Raw genomic sequence first — 16,325 nt, 5'->3', positions numbered from 1 at the left:
GACCCCAAAGTATTTTCCCGCGGTCCCGCTGCTGCTGCGGTCATACTGTTTTCTATTGATTTTGGAAATTGGTAGCTTGCAGCATTTGCTTGGATTTGTAGCACGATGAGTGGATATCGAGGCATTGGCGGTGGGGGATTCCCCTACCGCAGGCCAGCAAGTTCCGGCACCAACATGAACGCCGTACCGCCGCCCCCGATTCTGAATGCCCGTGGCTATACTGGTTCCCGCGGAGGAGCAAACCGTGGCGGTGTCACCGGGAGCACTTCATCGACGTCCAAGCACGGCTACTCCACCCTGGACTCCATCAGCCAGTACACCAATGCCACCAATCTGGTTGGCAAAAGGAAGCACCACACGGACGATGACTATTTCGATGATGACGATGAGCCCAGGGAAAAGGAGATAGAACAAGCCTATATACCGGCACCAGGATCCCCGGGAGCCCCGCCAACGTCGGCCAAAAAGCAAGAGGATTCCGATTCGGATGAGGATCCGCTCGAGCAGTTTATGGCGGGCATCAACCAGCAGGTGGAGAAGGAGAAGCGTCAACAAGCACCTAAGCCGCCAACTCAGGCGGTGAGAGGTGACATCGATGACGAGGACGACGAGGAGAGCTACTATCGCTACATGAAGGAGAATCCCAACGCTGGACTTCGCGACGAGGGATCCGACCAGGAAATCGAGTACGATGAGGATGGCAATCCCATAGCCCCACCGAAGAAAAAGGACATTGATCCTCTGCCGCCCATCTACCATTCCGAAATCGAGTACGAACCCTTCGAGAAGAACTTCTACACGCAGCATGACGACATAGCAGCCCTGGATGAGGAGCAAGTCCGGGAATTAAGGCGCACACTGGGCGTAAAGGTCACTGGTCCCTCCCCACCCAAACCAGTCACGTCCTTCGGCCATTTCGGTTTCGATGAGCAGCTCATCAAGGCCGTAAGGAAAGCGGAGTACACACAGCCCACACCCATCCAGGCACAAGCAGTGCCCACAGCCCTGTCAGGCAGAGACATCATTGGCATAGCCAAAACTGGTTCCGGCAAGACAGCAGCTTTCATCTGGCCCATGCTAATGCATGTGATGGATCAGAAACAGCTGAAGCCAGGCGACGGACCCATAGGTCTTATCCTAGCACCCACACGCGAGCTTTCCCTGCAGATCTACAACGAGGCCAAGAAGTTTGGCAAGGTCTACAACCTGAACGTCGTCTGCTGCTACGGCGGAGGCTCCAAATGGGAGCAAAGTAAAGCTCTGGAACAGGGAGCGGAAATTATTGTGGCCACGCCAGGACGTATGATAGATATGGTCAAGATGAAGGCCACCAATCTGAGGAGGGTCACTTTCCTAGTGCTTGACGAGGCCGACCGTATGTTCCACATGGGCTTTGAGCCCCAGGTTCGCTCCATCTGCAACCACGTGCGTCCAGATCGCCAATGCCTGATGTTTTCGGCCACCTTTAAGAAGCGAATTGAACGTCTGGCCAGGGATGTGCTTTCCGATCCCGTGAGAATAGTGCAGGGAGATCTAAACGAGGCAAATCAGGACATCACTCAGTCTGTGTACGTCTTCCCCAATCCGCTGCAGAAATGGAATTGGCTGCTGTGCCACCTGGTGAAGTTCCTTTCCGAAGGAAGCGTCCTGATCTTCGTGACTAAGAAAGTAGATGCCGAAACGGTGTCTAACAATCTTTTAATTAAGGAGTACAATTGTCTTTTACTCCACGGCGATATGGATCAAGCGGACAGGAACAAGGTCATCACTCAGTTTAAGAGGAAAGAGTGCGATATTCTAGTGGCCACCGACGTGGCAGCCAGAGGATTGGATATACCCCATATCAGGAATGTGGTAAACTACGACACAGCCAGGGACATTGAAACCCACACGCACAGAATTGGAAGAACGGGCAGAGCCGGTGAAAAGGGTAATGCATTCACTCTAGTCACCGATAAGGACAAGGAGTTCGCTGGTCATCTGGTACGTAACTTGGAGGGCGCCGATCAGCTGGTGCCCGACGATCTGATGGAGCTGGCCATGAAGAGCTCCTGGTTCCGCAGCTCACGCTTCAAGCAGGGCAAAGGCAAGAGACCGACAAATACACACACAGGATTGGGCTATCGGGAGAGAGGAAATGGAGGTGGCTATGGTTCGGCTGGTGGCTCGGAATCCACTGCCAGTGTGTCTGCCCAAAATCCTTCCGACGGACCCTCTAGCAAATCCTTTTCAAGCTCAGGACCAGCCACAGATCGCTATACAGCGATGAGGGAGGCATTCCGATCCCAGTATAACAACCAGTTCCGTGCGTCCAGCGATCGCACTTGGGAAAAAACTCTGCCGGACTCGGGAGTTTTCGCTGCGCCAATGGCACCGCCCCCATCAACAACCCAGGGTGCTTCCGCCTCATCGGCCAACAGCAGCAACCAGGATGCCAAAAGAGCCAAGAAGAGTCGCTGGAATTGAACGAGGAGCCCAATAAACTGATGCTGCTATTTGGTTTATTTCTCTTCATATTATTTAATGTGTATTTGCTTTTGTTCCATCGTTTAAAATTACAACTTATGAACTAAATTTAAACATATTATATATAATCAGATATATACCATGTTCATTCATAAAGATTACGTTAGTTAAATACTCGTATGTACAATTCTCTTCCTTCGCAGCAAGTTCCAGCGAACGATCCCACAGATCCAAATAAAAATCTTCATTAATTGTAATCATGGTTATGTGTATTTTATTTTGAATAAAATCACATTTGCGCATCCCAACTGCCAATCGATATTGTTAATCGTTAATCGTGTCCTTTTCATTTTAATTTTTTCATTTCATTAAGCGAGAGAAGAAATCGAACTGGAATATCGAAATCTTGAAGCTAAATTGTTCGTTTAATCATTATGAAATATTGTTTTACAATGAAACCACTACGAATTTTGTTTCTTTTTCGCTTTTGGATATACGTGTTTATATAATAATTTAATTACGTGTGTTCTTGATAACATTGAGAAGAGATTTGAGATTCATTTAACTACCACATCGAGGCGATTTCGCGTAAATTTTCGACTTTTTCGATTTATTCGATTTTTTTCGATTTGTTTCGTTTTGTTAAGCGCTGAACGGGGAATTAGCCGGGGCAAAGCTTAAAAATTTCGCTATATTTGAATATCATATCAGATACGTACATGAATATATATATATTCCGTTATATATAGTTCGCGTATATACTCTATTCAAAGACTCGTCGGTGTGTGGGTGTTATACATATATATTTATATATTTGTATATAAAAATTGGTCCATGTTAACCACATCGTACGAAACATATAGACGAACTCAAATCGGAAAATCAGGAGAAAATCCAAAAAGAAAACGAGGGGAAATTGTGTGGGAAAATAAGACGCAAACAAAATTATAACACTGTAATTTTAGTTTTGAAATACTTTTTGTTTTCTTCATTTATTATTATCATTATTTAAATGTATTAATTAGCTTTTGTGTGTTTTTTGGGGGAGGGGTTGTGTTTTTTTTTGTTGTTGCCGCATATATAACATACATATCCAATATATACAATATATTTTAGATCTAGCATTAAATTTGATTTACACTTTTAATAGTTTGTTTCTCTCTTCCACTAATTATGCAGTTTCGCTTTGTCACTTAATTGTACACATTCGTTAAAGTTAATATTTCCTTAATATTTCCTCCGCTGGTCTGTTAAATTTCGTTTATCGTTTACCAAGCTAAATCATTTACTTTTAATATGTAGATAGGCTTTAAAAAATAATTAAAATTATGCAACAATTAAAATGTAAATGTTTTCATTTTATAAATGTAATAAAATTGTTGGGATTTCACTTGTATGTATTTTGTGTTTCTCGATTTTCGTTTTTGTTTTGTTTTTCTTTGCTCATGTTTTGTTGTTGCGCTGATTTAATAGATTTTTGTAATACTTTGTAAATGAACAAGAAACATTTTGCAACAAAAGTCTGGGATAAGGCAAACAAAAAATGTAATTTTCAAATAAATGAACAAAGGACTTTCTGCTGCATTTTAAATTCGTAAATTTCATTGAAGGAATTTTCATGCTCTCAACTGAAGTGATTGATTTCATTTTTTTTTTTAATTTTTTATATGGTATAATGACTGTTTGTTAATTTTTACGCTTTAGTGTGCATTTTTTTTTGTAGTTTTCATGGGTTTTTCTCAGTTAGCTTTAAATTAAATGCCAATTAATTTAATTAATTAATTTTTAAATCACATTTCATTGTTTTTCAACACGGGCAAATTCAAATTTCCGCTTCGATTTCTCATCCAGTGTGTTGTTTGTAATAGTTTATCCATTTTGTTTTTTGTTTTTTTGTGTATTTTTACTTGTTGCTGCTGTTGGTTTGTGTGAGGAAACGAAAATGTTGGTTGAAGTACGCGACTGGCGTCTAGTGCACATTTCATTAAAATTAATAATACTATATACAATTTATGGTATTCTGCCACTTCAATTCTCCAACTCTCTCCCAGCTTCTCCCCTGCCCTTTTGGGCCTAGTCGAATAACGTGGCCAGCAAGTCGTCGCTGGCGTTGTTGTTGCTGCTGCCACTCGAGGGCGGCGTGTTAAGATCGGGCTGAGGATCCAGATAGGACAGGATCTCCATGGGATCCACGTCTTGCAGCAGCTATAAATGATTTCGAAAATACATAAATTAATATTTTTCCTATTGTTCAGAGTCGTTAGCTTTATACTCACATTCAGATCGTGGGCTGTATCGTTTATGGCCGCTGCCGCCGCATCGAAGCTCTGCAGCTCGGCACTCAGATCGCTTTCGCTGAACTTCAGCTGGGTCTGACTGCTCATCAGGGAGTTGAGGAGCTGCTCCTGCTGCTGCTGCTGGCTATCCGCTGAGCCTGCTCCTCCCATGCCGCCGCCGCCCATCCGACTGGGCGTGCCCGGCGTCTGGGGCGAGTTGTGGCCCGTGCTGCTGTTGTTGTTGCCGCTTCCGTTGGTGGCACTTCCGCTTCCGTTGGCGTTGGGCGTACCGCCGCTGATCGGTTCGTTGTGGGAGCTGCTGACGCTGGGCGGTCCGCCAGGTGTCATCGGATGACTGGCCGCTCCAGGAGTGTGCGGGGTGTGGGGCATCTGAAGTAGAGATGGCAAAAATATTAAAATTAGTACGGATTTTTTTTAAAACGAATTATATTTGTTAATTATTTATAATCAATAATTTGTAGACTCCTACCTGATCGCTGAGTGACTTTTCCATGGCGTTCAGCTGGTCGAGGGAGTTGACACCACCATCGCCGCCAGGCAATCCGCCGCTTCCATCGCTGTGGTTGCCGCTGAAGCCGTCGTAGCTGCTGCGATTGCCACTAAAAATGGGTAAAAAATACATTAATTCACTTGATACAAAGTAATATATTTTATATTTAGTACTCACTGCTGGTTGGTGTTGCCGCCATTGCCCATCATGTTGCCGCTGGCAATGGAGTTCATGTCGTGCATGTTGTAGGGACTCATGGCCTGCGCACTGTCCCAGGTGGGCAGTTGGGTGGATCCCGGCGACATGACCTTGGCGATGTCGTCGCACAGTTCCTGTTTGATGACCGGCAGGGTGGGGTTGACACTTCCGTTGCCGGAATTGGAGCCGCTGCCGCCACTGGGATTGCTAGGAACATTCGAGGGGGGCGGTGCATTGGGCATGCCGCCATTGTGCTGCAGCGCCCGCCAATTGGCCGACGAATCGATGATCACCTCGTCCACATCCGAGTTGCCCAGCGTGTTGAGTATGGCCCAGATGTACTGATCGATCTCCAGGGTATCAGTGATCGCCGACTTGCTGCACTCCGGGCATCGCCACGATCCCCGCTCGCTGTTGATCATCAGATACGCCTCCAAATCGAAGCACTGCACGTGCTTGCACTCGTGTCCCCGCGCCGGAAGCCGTATCCGGGACTTGGTGATGGGGCACTTCAATGAGATCTTGGCGCACTGCTGCCCGCCGCCCTGCTGCTGCTGGGGCGTGGCATCTGGTCCGGCATTCGCCTCCGGCTGGCTCAGATTGCGCTTGATCTTCTGCACACTGTGCTCCAGCGGCAGCAGATTGCGCTTGTGCAGCGTCTGCAGCACCTGGCGCACCGATGGTCGATGGACTAGCTGCAGCACGAACAGGTGCGACTGCAGGCGGAAAAGAGAAAAAGGATTTATTAATACCACATGCCATTTGGTTCGATCTTGATCTTGAAGTACTTACACAACAGCAGGAACTGGCGGTCAGCTGGAGCGTATTCCTTCCCGGCTGGCACACTGCCTTCAAGTAGAGCGGTCGCAGGGCGGTGCTGTTCTTCTCGGACCGCTCGATGTTCAGGGGCGTGGCATTCGCGGAGACGGTGACGGTGTGCGGCCAGTTGGTGTTCATCTGCCGGTCGTCCTGGTGGAAGCACTTCAGCTGCAGCTCCAAGTCGTTTCTGCAAATGAAGAAGAATATATATTAATAAACCGAAAGTTCAATGTGAATTGGTCAGAGGGTCCTACCTGCACATCAGGGTGTTGTAGACATTCTGCTTCAGATGGAACACGTGGTTGCTGACCGACAGGTTGTGCAGCAGGCGGAAAGGAGCCAGGATGATGCCGTCGCGCACCGGGAATGTCAGTCTCATTTCTTCGCCTAAGGAATAAGTGAAAGGTATGTTAAGCGACATTCGAAGATGGATGCACTTAAGCGGAACTCACTGTTGTCCATGGGTGGCTTGATATCCGGATTGGGGCTGACATAGGGCACACTGCAGGCGGGCGTCAGCGGTGGCGTGGGATTGCCAGGAACTGGACTGTGCTGATAGTTTTGCTGGAAACTGAGCACAAGAAAAAAACATTATTAACTGATTCATTCGTATGGAGTTTCAAAACTCACCCTTGATTCTGGTAGGGATTGCCGGTGGTGGCGACGGCGCCCGGACCCGCCGGGCACATGCCACCTGCCTGCTGCATTCCAGCACTTTGGCCACTGCCCGGATAGAACTGACCCTGATGGGAAGCGGCTCCTCCGACTCCACCATAGCCCACTCCGGGCATGCCGCCGCCGGATCCTTGGGGCATGAAGCGCTGCTGGCTCATGCAGCCTGGTCCGGGACCCATACCTCCAGCGGTCATGCCACCGGGGCCCATGGGTCCCATCACTGGTCCTCCGGTCGGGCCCATGCCATTGCCCGCCGACATACGGCCGTAGCCGCCATTGCCGGCGCCCATGGGTCCACTGCGTCCGTAACCGTTTCCTGCTCCACCCGCCTGCATGGGCAGTGGAACTCCTCCGCCGGATCCCGGATGCATCTGCTGATTTCCGTACATCTGCGCCTGCTGCTGCTGCATGGGATTACCCGGGTACATTCCGCCCGCTCCTCCCACTCCGGCCGCCGCCCGCTTCTGGGCCATGTGCATCTGGGGGTGGGGATACGGGGCCATTCGTCGCTGCTGCTGTTGCTGCTGCTGCTGGGTGAGACTGGGTGGCGCCTGTTGCGGATATCCACCATTGGCCATGCCCTGCATCTTGGCCATCGGATTCATGCCGCCCATTTGCTGCTGCGCCGCCTGTTGCTGGAGGGGATTCATGCCGCCGCCCATGCCGCCACTTCCTCCGACTCCCGGGCCCATCGACATATTCTGCATCTGGTTCATGGGCGTCATCTAAAAAATAAGATGGGGAGGCCATTGATAAGAGGACATTCTTGACTTCTTATATGAAATTTCTCGGAAAATAGAATTGCTACTCCACCCTTATCTTTATAAACAATATACAGTACAAATAAGTGGGGTTTCCATCTTAAATTAGGCGTCAAACTTTTTGCCATTAAAAGCAACCAAAACTGGGGGACTGGGGCAAATAAAGCCAGAGAGCTTGAGCGGATTACTGTCGCTCTGGCAGTCAGAAATTTGTCATTTGCTAAGTCGCGGACTTCTGTTTTGGGTGCGATCCGAATGATTCGTTAATGGGTAAACGCTTTCAAAGCTAAATCAGTTTACTGCCGCAAATGAATTGTCAACAGCTGGTCATATAAAAGTTGCGGCAGTGAAGTCATCCGTCCATGCCCAAAAAACCCCTTTAAATGCATTCCAACTGGTACTCACTTGATGATGCCTCTGGGGTCCCATGCTGCCACCTCCGCCGTAGCCCATGCCCATGCCCTGGGCTCCATTGTAGCCACCCTGGCCGGAGCCGCCATTCATGTACTGGCCATTCATGTTGCCCATCATGCCGCTGTTGGGTCCAGGGTGCATGCCGCCACCCATCTGGAGGATAAGAGATAAATGGGTTAGGTTAGACACTTGAAATGGGTAGGGTATAAATAACACAATTGCTGCACTTCTCAAATCGTAATCCTCACCTGACTGTAACCGCCCATGGCATCCATGCTGCCCATGTGCTGCTGCTGCTGCTGTTGGTGGTGATGTGGCTGTTGCTGCTGGTGTTGCTGGCTGGCAGCAACCATGCCCGTGTATCCTTGACTGCTCGAGCCGCTCAGTCCGCTCAGCGAGGAGGATGCCGAGCTGTTGGCGCCTCCGAGCGACGTGAACTCCGAGTTGGGACCGAAGGTGTTGTTCAGGCTGCGCAGGCTGTCGCCGCCGACAAGGTCATTGCCCAGCATAAAGTTACCACCGCCGCCCACTCCGCCGCCTCCCGATCGCTGGAGCTGCTGCTGTTGCTGTTGCTGTTGCTGCTGCTGCTGCTGCTGTTGCTGGTAGGCTAGGAAGTTGTCGCGCTGATGCTGCTGCTGGTACTGTTGCTGCTGCTGCTGGTTGTAGTACTGTTGCTGCTGTTGCAAGTGTTGCTGCTGCTCCACGCCGACTGTTGTGGCACCTGGCGGTGAGATTTGGCCCCCGGTGGCTGGCGCCCTTGAGGAGCCCGCCTGCTGGTTCATTTCATCATTTTTCCTGCAAAGTTCGTAGACGAGATAAAGCCATGAGTTAGTTGGAATCCACAGCGTGATAATGTAGTATGGCCACTGCGTATAATAAACGGGAATCACGCATTGAGGCATTATTTCCACTGGAATTTCCGAATTGAGCAGAAAAGTTCAAGATCAATCATGCACGAGATAATTTTGGCTGTATGTGAGTGGTCGTCCTAGGAGACAAATTAGCTCGGGAAACTAAATCCCATGCCTGCTCTTACTCGGAAATCTTATTTTGTAAATACTTCACGGGTTCTAAGAAATTGTGATATTACTGCGCATTGCTTTGTGTGTTCGCATGGCCTATTTATATATTTCGTATTCTTAAAGTTCCTAGCCTGCAGTACATATTCTAATGTTTAAGTACTTTTCTTATCGTTATTGTTATTAGCATTTTTTTATGGAGTCTCTTGGGTTTTTCAATACGTACAGTTCTTTAGATCTGTTTTTCGGTTTTTACCAACCAGCGATTCTCTTATCTCGCGATTCGGTTAGTCACATCTGAAGAACTAAGTATCGCCACTGATTCTCCGATGCCCTGCTGCTCGAATCATTATTCGACCTCCACGGATGATGTCAGCCTGAGGCAGCTTATGTTCGTGATTTTACCCCAGTATCCGCAGCACCCATCCATCTATCCAAAAGCCCCCTTTTCCAACCACCTAGCCATATCTCCATCATCGTCATTGTCAACGTCATTCATTTGTACTGTGTGTTGCTGTGTGGCAATTGCCATTGCGATTGCAATTGCATTTTCCATCTTCTCTCCACTGCTTATAATTCCCATTGCACTTGTTTCCCCTCGATTTGCTATGACATTTAAGCCCGAAAATGTCAAATGGGCTCAGGGTTTAGGTTTAGGTTTGGGTTTGGGTATAAAGTATCGGTTTGCTTTGCCCTCGACATCGCTCCCTGCAATTGTTCCACCCGTCCATTGAAATTGTTTTCGCATTCGCTTTGATGGCGCGACTTTTAAGGTAAAAATAATTAAGCATATTTGCCAGGCGGACAATAACAATATGAAGCATATGAACGCAGTGCGAATGCGAAGCAGAAAGCACATAAAATGAAAACCAGCACGATAGCCGAAGATGGGAATACCCTAGCATTGAAAAAATTTGACAGCGGAGGGGATAAATATAAAATATATGGTGCTATGTACAAATGCAGCAATGACCTAATAAATTAAGTAAGTATAATTTACTCTTTACACAACTTTTTTGGACTCAATAGGTATAATATTTGTTTATCAAATTAATTATGTTAAACAGGTCGTATGCGCAATATTATATTTCTAATAATTTGCAGCTTTTCTCAGACATTGACAATCTTGAAAAATGTTGTGATCTAGTTTAGCTTCAAGTTCTAATTTGTTCTTTATGGAAAAAACTTTTTTTTTGTCAAAGGGTAAAATCCTAAACGCAACAACAAAAAAGTCGCACATTAAAAATATAAAGTAACACGCTCACAATAATTGCGCATCTACAAAAGCAGCTCAGCGCAAACACACACACTACACACACAACAACACAAAAGCAAATAAAGTTGGAAAAAAATAAAAATAAATAAACAAAAGCAACAACAACAAAAGACGTAACAAAACGTAACACAAAAGGCAACAACAATTGCAGCGGCGAACGAAATGCAAATAAATGGCACACTAAGCGATTGGCTGATAATCGCATGACGAAAAGCCCGAGCCGGCAAAGTCTACAAAGATCGCTGGAGAATCGCCCGACTGGGCAGGGGAAAGGCGGGGGAGAGAGAGAGAGGAAGAATTACCCGTGCGGGAGAGTCGGGCGGGGAAGAATGGTTGGTGGAACTGAACCTGTGATTGCCGCGAGACTGTGACGATAAATTAGCATCGAGCACCTAGCAATTTCCAAGTGCAAAAACAGAGCGGAGAGGTAAACAGAGCAAAGCGGGTCATTGGGTCGAGTGTGCGAGAGGGAAGGGCATACAGAGTGGGAAAGAGATCGCAAGTACAGTCTGCAGTGTGGGAGAGGGAAAGCGCGGGGCAATAACTCGCATTACAGTGCTCACTCGAGTGAAGAGAAGTGGTAAAACAGGGCTACATTTGACTAGTTTTGTTTCTAAATGCTTAATTATAAATAGAGTTTTTGAATAGGAAATACTTTTTAAAGACTTTAGTGTTATTAACTACTCTGCCAGCTCCCGAAAAGTATGCTGCTCATATGATATTGTAAGCAAGATCTGGCAGATAACAAGTAGTAAACCACAATAAAAATCAGAAGAAAGCATATTACTCATTTTACTCTTATCAGCATGCTGCACTTAGAAACCAAGTGACCTTCATTGAGAGTACTGAAAAAGCTCAGATACGAGATAAATAAACCAAAGATAGCTTTCGAAGTTGTATTCAAATGGAAAAGATATTGTAGAGCGTCGAATTCGAATGAGCAAACAAGCAAGTTGTGCACTAGCGATCATATAATCGCCTCATTATGTGACTTGCACTGGAAAAAACTGAGTGCTGTAAGCGAAGGTTTTTTTTTTTGTGGAGAGGTGAGGAATGCGGGATCTGTGATGACGCCGCATTGCTTTGTTTCAGCGTTTCAGTTCGAGTCGCCTCACCGTTGTTGCTGCCTTTTGTACTTTGATTAGATATAAATTTCTTCATTGATTAGATAAAAATAAAGCAAAACAGGTAACTCGCTGGCGAGCGAGCAAGATAGACAGTTTAGAACCACTAAAACTCAGTTCATAGGCCATCGGAAACACGTGCTCGCAGATATAGCTTCATATCGAAATCGGTGCACGATCTCTGGCCCCATCCCCCCGCTCTCAACCCCCTCCCCTCACCTCCCCCCCCACGATTCCGACGACTTTAGTTTGCTTGTGTAATTGTAAATTGTGCGCACTTTGATTTGCTGTGGTAATAAAAATTATTTCTCATTTGGCACACGAAATGATTTCCGTATGTCAACGGACAGGGGCGTCGTTAAAGGTTTTTCGCCCGGGGGTTTATGTTTTTTTGTTTCCAATTTATTTCGACTATATTTTCACAATTTATAGACATTGTTCCCGGGCACTATGAATTATGGCCCAGACGGCAATGCGACATTCGGGATGGGCAGAACATCCTTTTGGAGGACACGTCTGGTAAACTTTATTACGCTGCCGAGGCACAGCAATCCTTCAACAAAAAAATCATACATTTCCTCCTGATTTTCCTTTTCTATTTTTATTGTTATTGTTGTTTGCGTGTTTTTTTTTTCTGTTCGATTCTGATTTGCCTTTGCGTTTTTGTTATATTCTGTTTCCATGTTTTTTATTTCACAGACGACAGTTGGCGTCATGTAACAAAACAAGTAATATATACCACATGCACATACATATGTGTGTGTGTGCGCTTTAGAGGCCATGAAAAATTGTGAGACACGTGCGTGAAGCCAATGACAGAACGATATGTTTGGAATAAGTTTTCTCACCGCAGTGGGAGGTTTCAATCAAGTATGATATCAGAACTGACACATATACAAAATATAAAGATTTTGAAATAATTAGCATTAGAAAACCACTCAAATAGATAATCAATAGTTTCAGATCATATCATTTGAGCTTTGTGTTGAATATTATACCAGCTTGTGGGCAAATCATCAGAAATGAAAAAGAAGGTTTCTGTACTCCCTGCAAAACCAATAACACATCAACAATGTGGGACTTGCTCTCTTCGCCGTTTCAGGACCTTTTCGGGCTCATCAGTCACTCAAACTCCACTATGTTCGCCTTATTGTTTCGCTGCAGTTTCAGTCCACCCACCCACCTCCCACCGCTGAAATGCGTTTGACAGTTGTTTTTCAAGGGTGTTTGCAACTCAGCCATCGGCACCACCGAAACCACCCGCTGTTGGCTGCACTTTTCGCATATGAAATGTACGCAGAAAAAAAAGTTGGAAAAAATACAACAAAGAATACTTTTTTCGACATTTTCTTCCACTCTTTCCAGTCCAATTTTGAGTTGGCAGTTGTCGTCTGTCTGTTTTTTGCCCCCGACTCTGTTGTGGATTCATTTTTTCCATATTGGCCTGTCAGGGGAGGTTGTGTATGGGTTTTTTCGCGTCCTGCTCCTTTTTTTTTTTTTGATTTGAGTGCCCAAGGATGGGAATAATTTTTTGTACGCAGCTTAGTTTGAGGACTTTGTGTGCCATTCGCATTTGGGCGGCGCCTGTTGGTATGCAACACTTTTTGTCGCCTCAAGCTCACTGGGGAAATTCTTCGCCTCGCCTCGCCTTGCCTTGTCCCATCCCATTTAAATTGAATTTCCCGGCGAGTTTTCCAAGCCCTCTTCGATCGCGTTCATAATTCATCTGGCTGGCATAAATTGCAATCAGAATGGAAATAAAAATAAATCAGCATAATAGACTCGACGCCAGAAAACAAAGCAAGGAAAAAAGAAAGCAACCACCAGGAGCAGCCAACAACCCTCCGCTCGAGTGGTTTTTTAAGCTGGTGGCTGGAGAGGTGAACATAATAAAAATCGAACTGTAAACAGGAGGAAAAAAAAAATAGAGAAGCCGAAGAAAAAGCTGCGGCAAAAAAGCGAAGAGAAATCGCGCAATTTTTGATTAAAAACCCAATGCAAATAATACAGATGGTCAGCAGGCGGATGGATTGTGGTGGTGATTCCGAAGGGATGGGCGCATGGGGGTTGGCAGATTTTTGAATATGTGCAAAAACATATTCAGCACTCAGCCCCCTTCAATCGCCGACAAAATGTTTGCCTCCCACTTTGTGCTCGGTTTGCATTCTGCGGATTTGCAAATTCATTTTTATAAATGTTTTGCCGCTTGCGGTGGACAAAAGGGAAAACGGGCGGATCTCTGTCCAACATGTGGTATGAGTAATATTTGAAATATTTCTACCCTCTCCGGTTGTGTGTTGTGTGTGCGCTGTGTGTGCATGTTTTCAGCACCTGTAACTGGCTTTTATTTATTGGCCAGCCCCATACTGTTAGCGGCTGCCTTTTCGAAATTGCGTATACGCAGTGTGCGCTAGGCCCTAAAATATTCGTTTTAGTTTTCCGGCGTGTGTCTAGCGCTGTTTGTAATACAACATTATATTTGCTAATTTGCATTTTCTAGGCTTAGAGTTCAGGGTACAGTGGTCACTGTTGCAGCAATGATTTACGAATCACTAAAACTACATAGTGTACGAGCTTGGTGAAATGAGAGGAAGATTTGGTATTCTAAAAATAATTGGAAAACTAATTCAGTTCCAGCTGACGTCATGCTTACAGTAATTAACGCATTTTATGACCCAGTCAAAATAGATACGTTTAAAAGGTCAAACGATATTCGGAAGATAACACGTTCGGTATATACACGTATTCAAATCGAGTTATCAGGGCATTTGAACGCATCGTAATATTAGTAAACGTTATGAAATATTGATGTTGGCCACTGTGATTGGCACTGGGAACAGATATTTACAGGTGTCTATGCATTATTCAATTCGGAAATTGCATTTCCCTGTTGGCTAGCCATTGTATTTGTTGTCGTCTGCTGTTTTGTCCTTGTGGTGTTGTAACCAAAATCGTTTTGATGGCTGATGGTGTCGCCATTGAAGTCTGCTCGTGTTGGCGATAAAAAAAAACTGAAAAAAACTAAACAAAAAGCGCTGTGCTTCGTGTAACACACGCGCTAATCAGGTCGCTAATGGACGAACCAGCAGAAAACCCCCGGCACCACCGACCACCCACGACACCCCTGTGACTATCAATCAGCGATGTGGTTTTTGCACACCTTACCTAGCCACTTTTTCGGTTTGGGGATCTGATGTTTCGGGCTCGATTTGCTGGCGGGTCTGGTTTTGCTTTGCTTATCTTATCTATCGCGTTTTGCTCAAACTAAATTTATGCCAGTCAACGGAGGCAGAAACAGCATTGGAGAGGCCTTTTGAGCGGAGGATGGCGGGGATTTAGTACTCAGTGCGATCTATTCCATTGTCATCGGCTTTGTTGCGTTTTTGGCATTTATCTAATCGCCAATTAAGTAAGCAAAAAACCAAACAAAAATCATAAACAATCGGACAGACATAAACATTAAAAATAAATCGAAGGCTGCGACTGTCAACGCTCGCGACAACAACAACAATAAAATCCACAAAAATAAATGTACGAAAAAAAGAAGCTGCAATAATTTCGTTCAAGTATTTTTGCACACTCACACAGTGAGGAACATGCATAAATCACATTAAAAATAAAACAAAACAAAATAAGACAAAAATTGCAACAGCCAGCAAAACTTGAAGCGACTCAAAACCCAACGCATAAATCGCCAACAGGGACGTCGACAGCGACGTAAGCGTCGTACTTGAAAACCAGTTTCGAACAAAAATGTCTACTGAAGTACAGCTAAATAACAGCCGCAAAAACAACAACCAAAATAAACCGATCGAAGTGAGTACAAGAAAATGTTAGCTAAAAATACTTGCCATCGGTAAAGGTTAACACAGAAAAGATACGGGAAATATGGGACAGGAAGCGCGTCGATTGATAAGTAAAATCGAACTTAGCTGATATGTTGAGAAGCGCGTAGAGAGGCGCTTTGCTCACGAGACGCAGCCGGCAGGTGGCGCCACCTGATCTAAGTTGTGATACTTTTTTGATCCGAGAATAAAGTGCTTATTTAGGAGTGTCTAATAATATTTTCAGTAATAGCACCGTTTTGCGCATCTAAAAATAATAAATACTCCACAATGAGATATTAACTTGATTAGCAAGAGGAAGTTTGATTTTTTGTTACCTAATGATTAGATTGGCTTCTGCTTTGATTTGGTTATCAAAATGATCTAATGCACTAGCTATTTTTGTAACAGCTTGTTCTAGAAAGTCGTCGATTGTGTACTAATCAGTTACTTTTGCTAACATATGGTTTAAATATTTATACGTACTAATCATTTGCACTCGCTTGCTTCCTGAGCCTAATCAATTGCGCCCCTCTCGCTCTTTTTCCCACCGCATTTCCATGGCGTTCCATTCACAAAAACCCAGCGACCATTTTGCGGAGAATGCCGAATGCCCCGAGACTGGCGTACTATATGAAGGTACTACTACCTGGTCGTAAACAGCGATAAGCAATTATCGATAACTGAAATATTTCTGCATACCTAAACGCGATTTAATGTCGGTCAAAACAAGAGCACAAAAAAAAAAAAGAAACAAGAGCAGATGGTAGCGTACAGGTAGAGCCATTCAGAGAATGAAACTTTCCATTGTTCCAGTTGTTCTTGTGCACCCAAAACATAATGAGAACGTGGGGAGTTTCGGTTTGTTTCGCTTTTTCGATATAGATATTGTACGATCTGCGGGTATAATTAGCTTGTCGGTCCCCCACCGCTGTTGTGATAAGAGTTGGTTACCTCTGATT

General features: G+C 45.3%; 2 protein-coding genes across 4 annotated transcripts in view; one reads left to right on the top strand and one right to left on the bottom strand.

The window, feature by feature from the left end:
- Positions 1-8: 8 nt before the first annotated feature.
- Positions 9-2,723, top strand: LOC6739631 (ATP-dependent RNA helicase DDX42). The gene has a single exon (XM_002076489.4). It carries the CDS (start codon positions 106-108, stop codon positions 2,464-2,466), a length of 2,361 nt encoding a protein of 786 aa, XP_002076525.1. The 5' UTR covers positions 9-105; the 3' UTR covers positions 2,467-2,723.
- A 1,619-nt stretch (positions 2,724-4,342) lies between these two features.
- Positions 4,343-16,325, bottom strand: part of LOC6737578 (zinc finger MIZ domain-containing protein 2) — a 38,821-nt gene continuing 26,838 nt past the window's right edge. For all 3 annotated transcript variants that reach the window (XM_044923018.1, XM_016171286.3, XM_016171287.3), the window contains exons 2-11: positions 8,369-8,915; positions 8,112-8,273; positions 6,901-7,670; positions 6,723-6,841; positions 6,525-6,657; positions 6,244-6,457; positions 5,431-6,167; positions 5,233-5,362; positions 4,743-5,132; positions 4,343-4,671 (exon numbers count right to left, since the gene is read on the bottom strand). In XM_044923018.1, coding sequence (XP_044778953.1) covers positions 4,540-4,671; positions 4,743-5,132; positions 5,233-5,362; positions 5,431-6,167; positions 6,244-6,457; positions 6,525-6,657; positions 6,723-6,841; positions 6,901-7,670; positions 8,112-8,273; positions 8,369-8,915 — 3,334 coding nt within the window. In that variant the 3' untranslated portion in view covers positions 4,343-4,539. The remainder of the gene's footprint in view (positions 4,672-4,742; positions 5,133-5,232; positions 5,363-5,430; positions 6,168-6,243; positions 6,458-6,524; positions 6,658-6,722; positions 6,842-6,900; positions 7,671-8,111; positions 8,274-8,368; positions 8,916-16,325) is intronic.

This window comes from Drosophila simulans, chromosome 3L (genome assembly GCF_016746395.2).
Source record: "Drosophila simulans strain w501 chromosome 3L, Prin_Dsim_3.1, whole genome shotgun sequence".
In the NCBI taxonomy this organism is placed as follows: domain Eukaryota; kingdom Metazoa; phylum Arthropoda; class Insecta; order Diptera; family Drosophilidae; genus Drosophila; species Drosophila simulans.
This window is presented reverse-complemented; position numbering and strand designations above follow the sequence as displayed.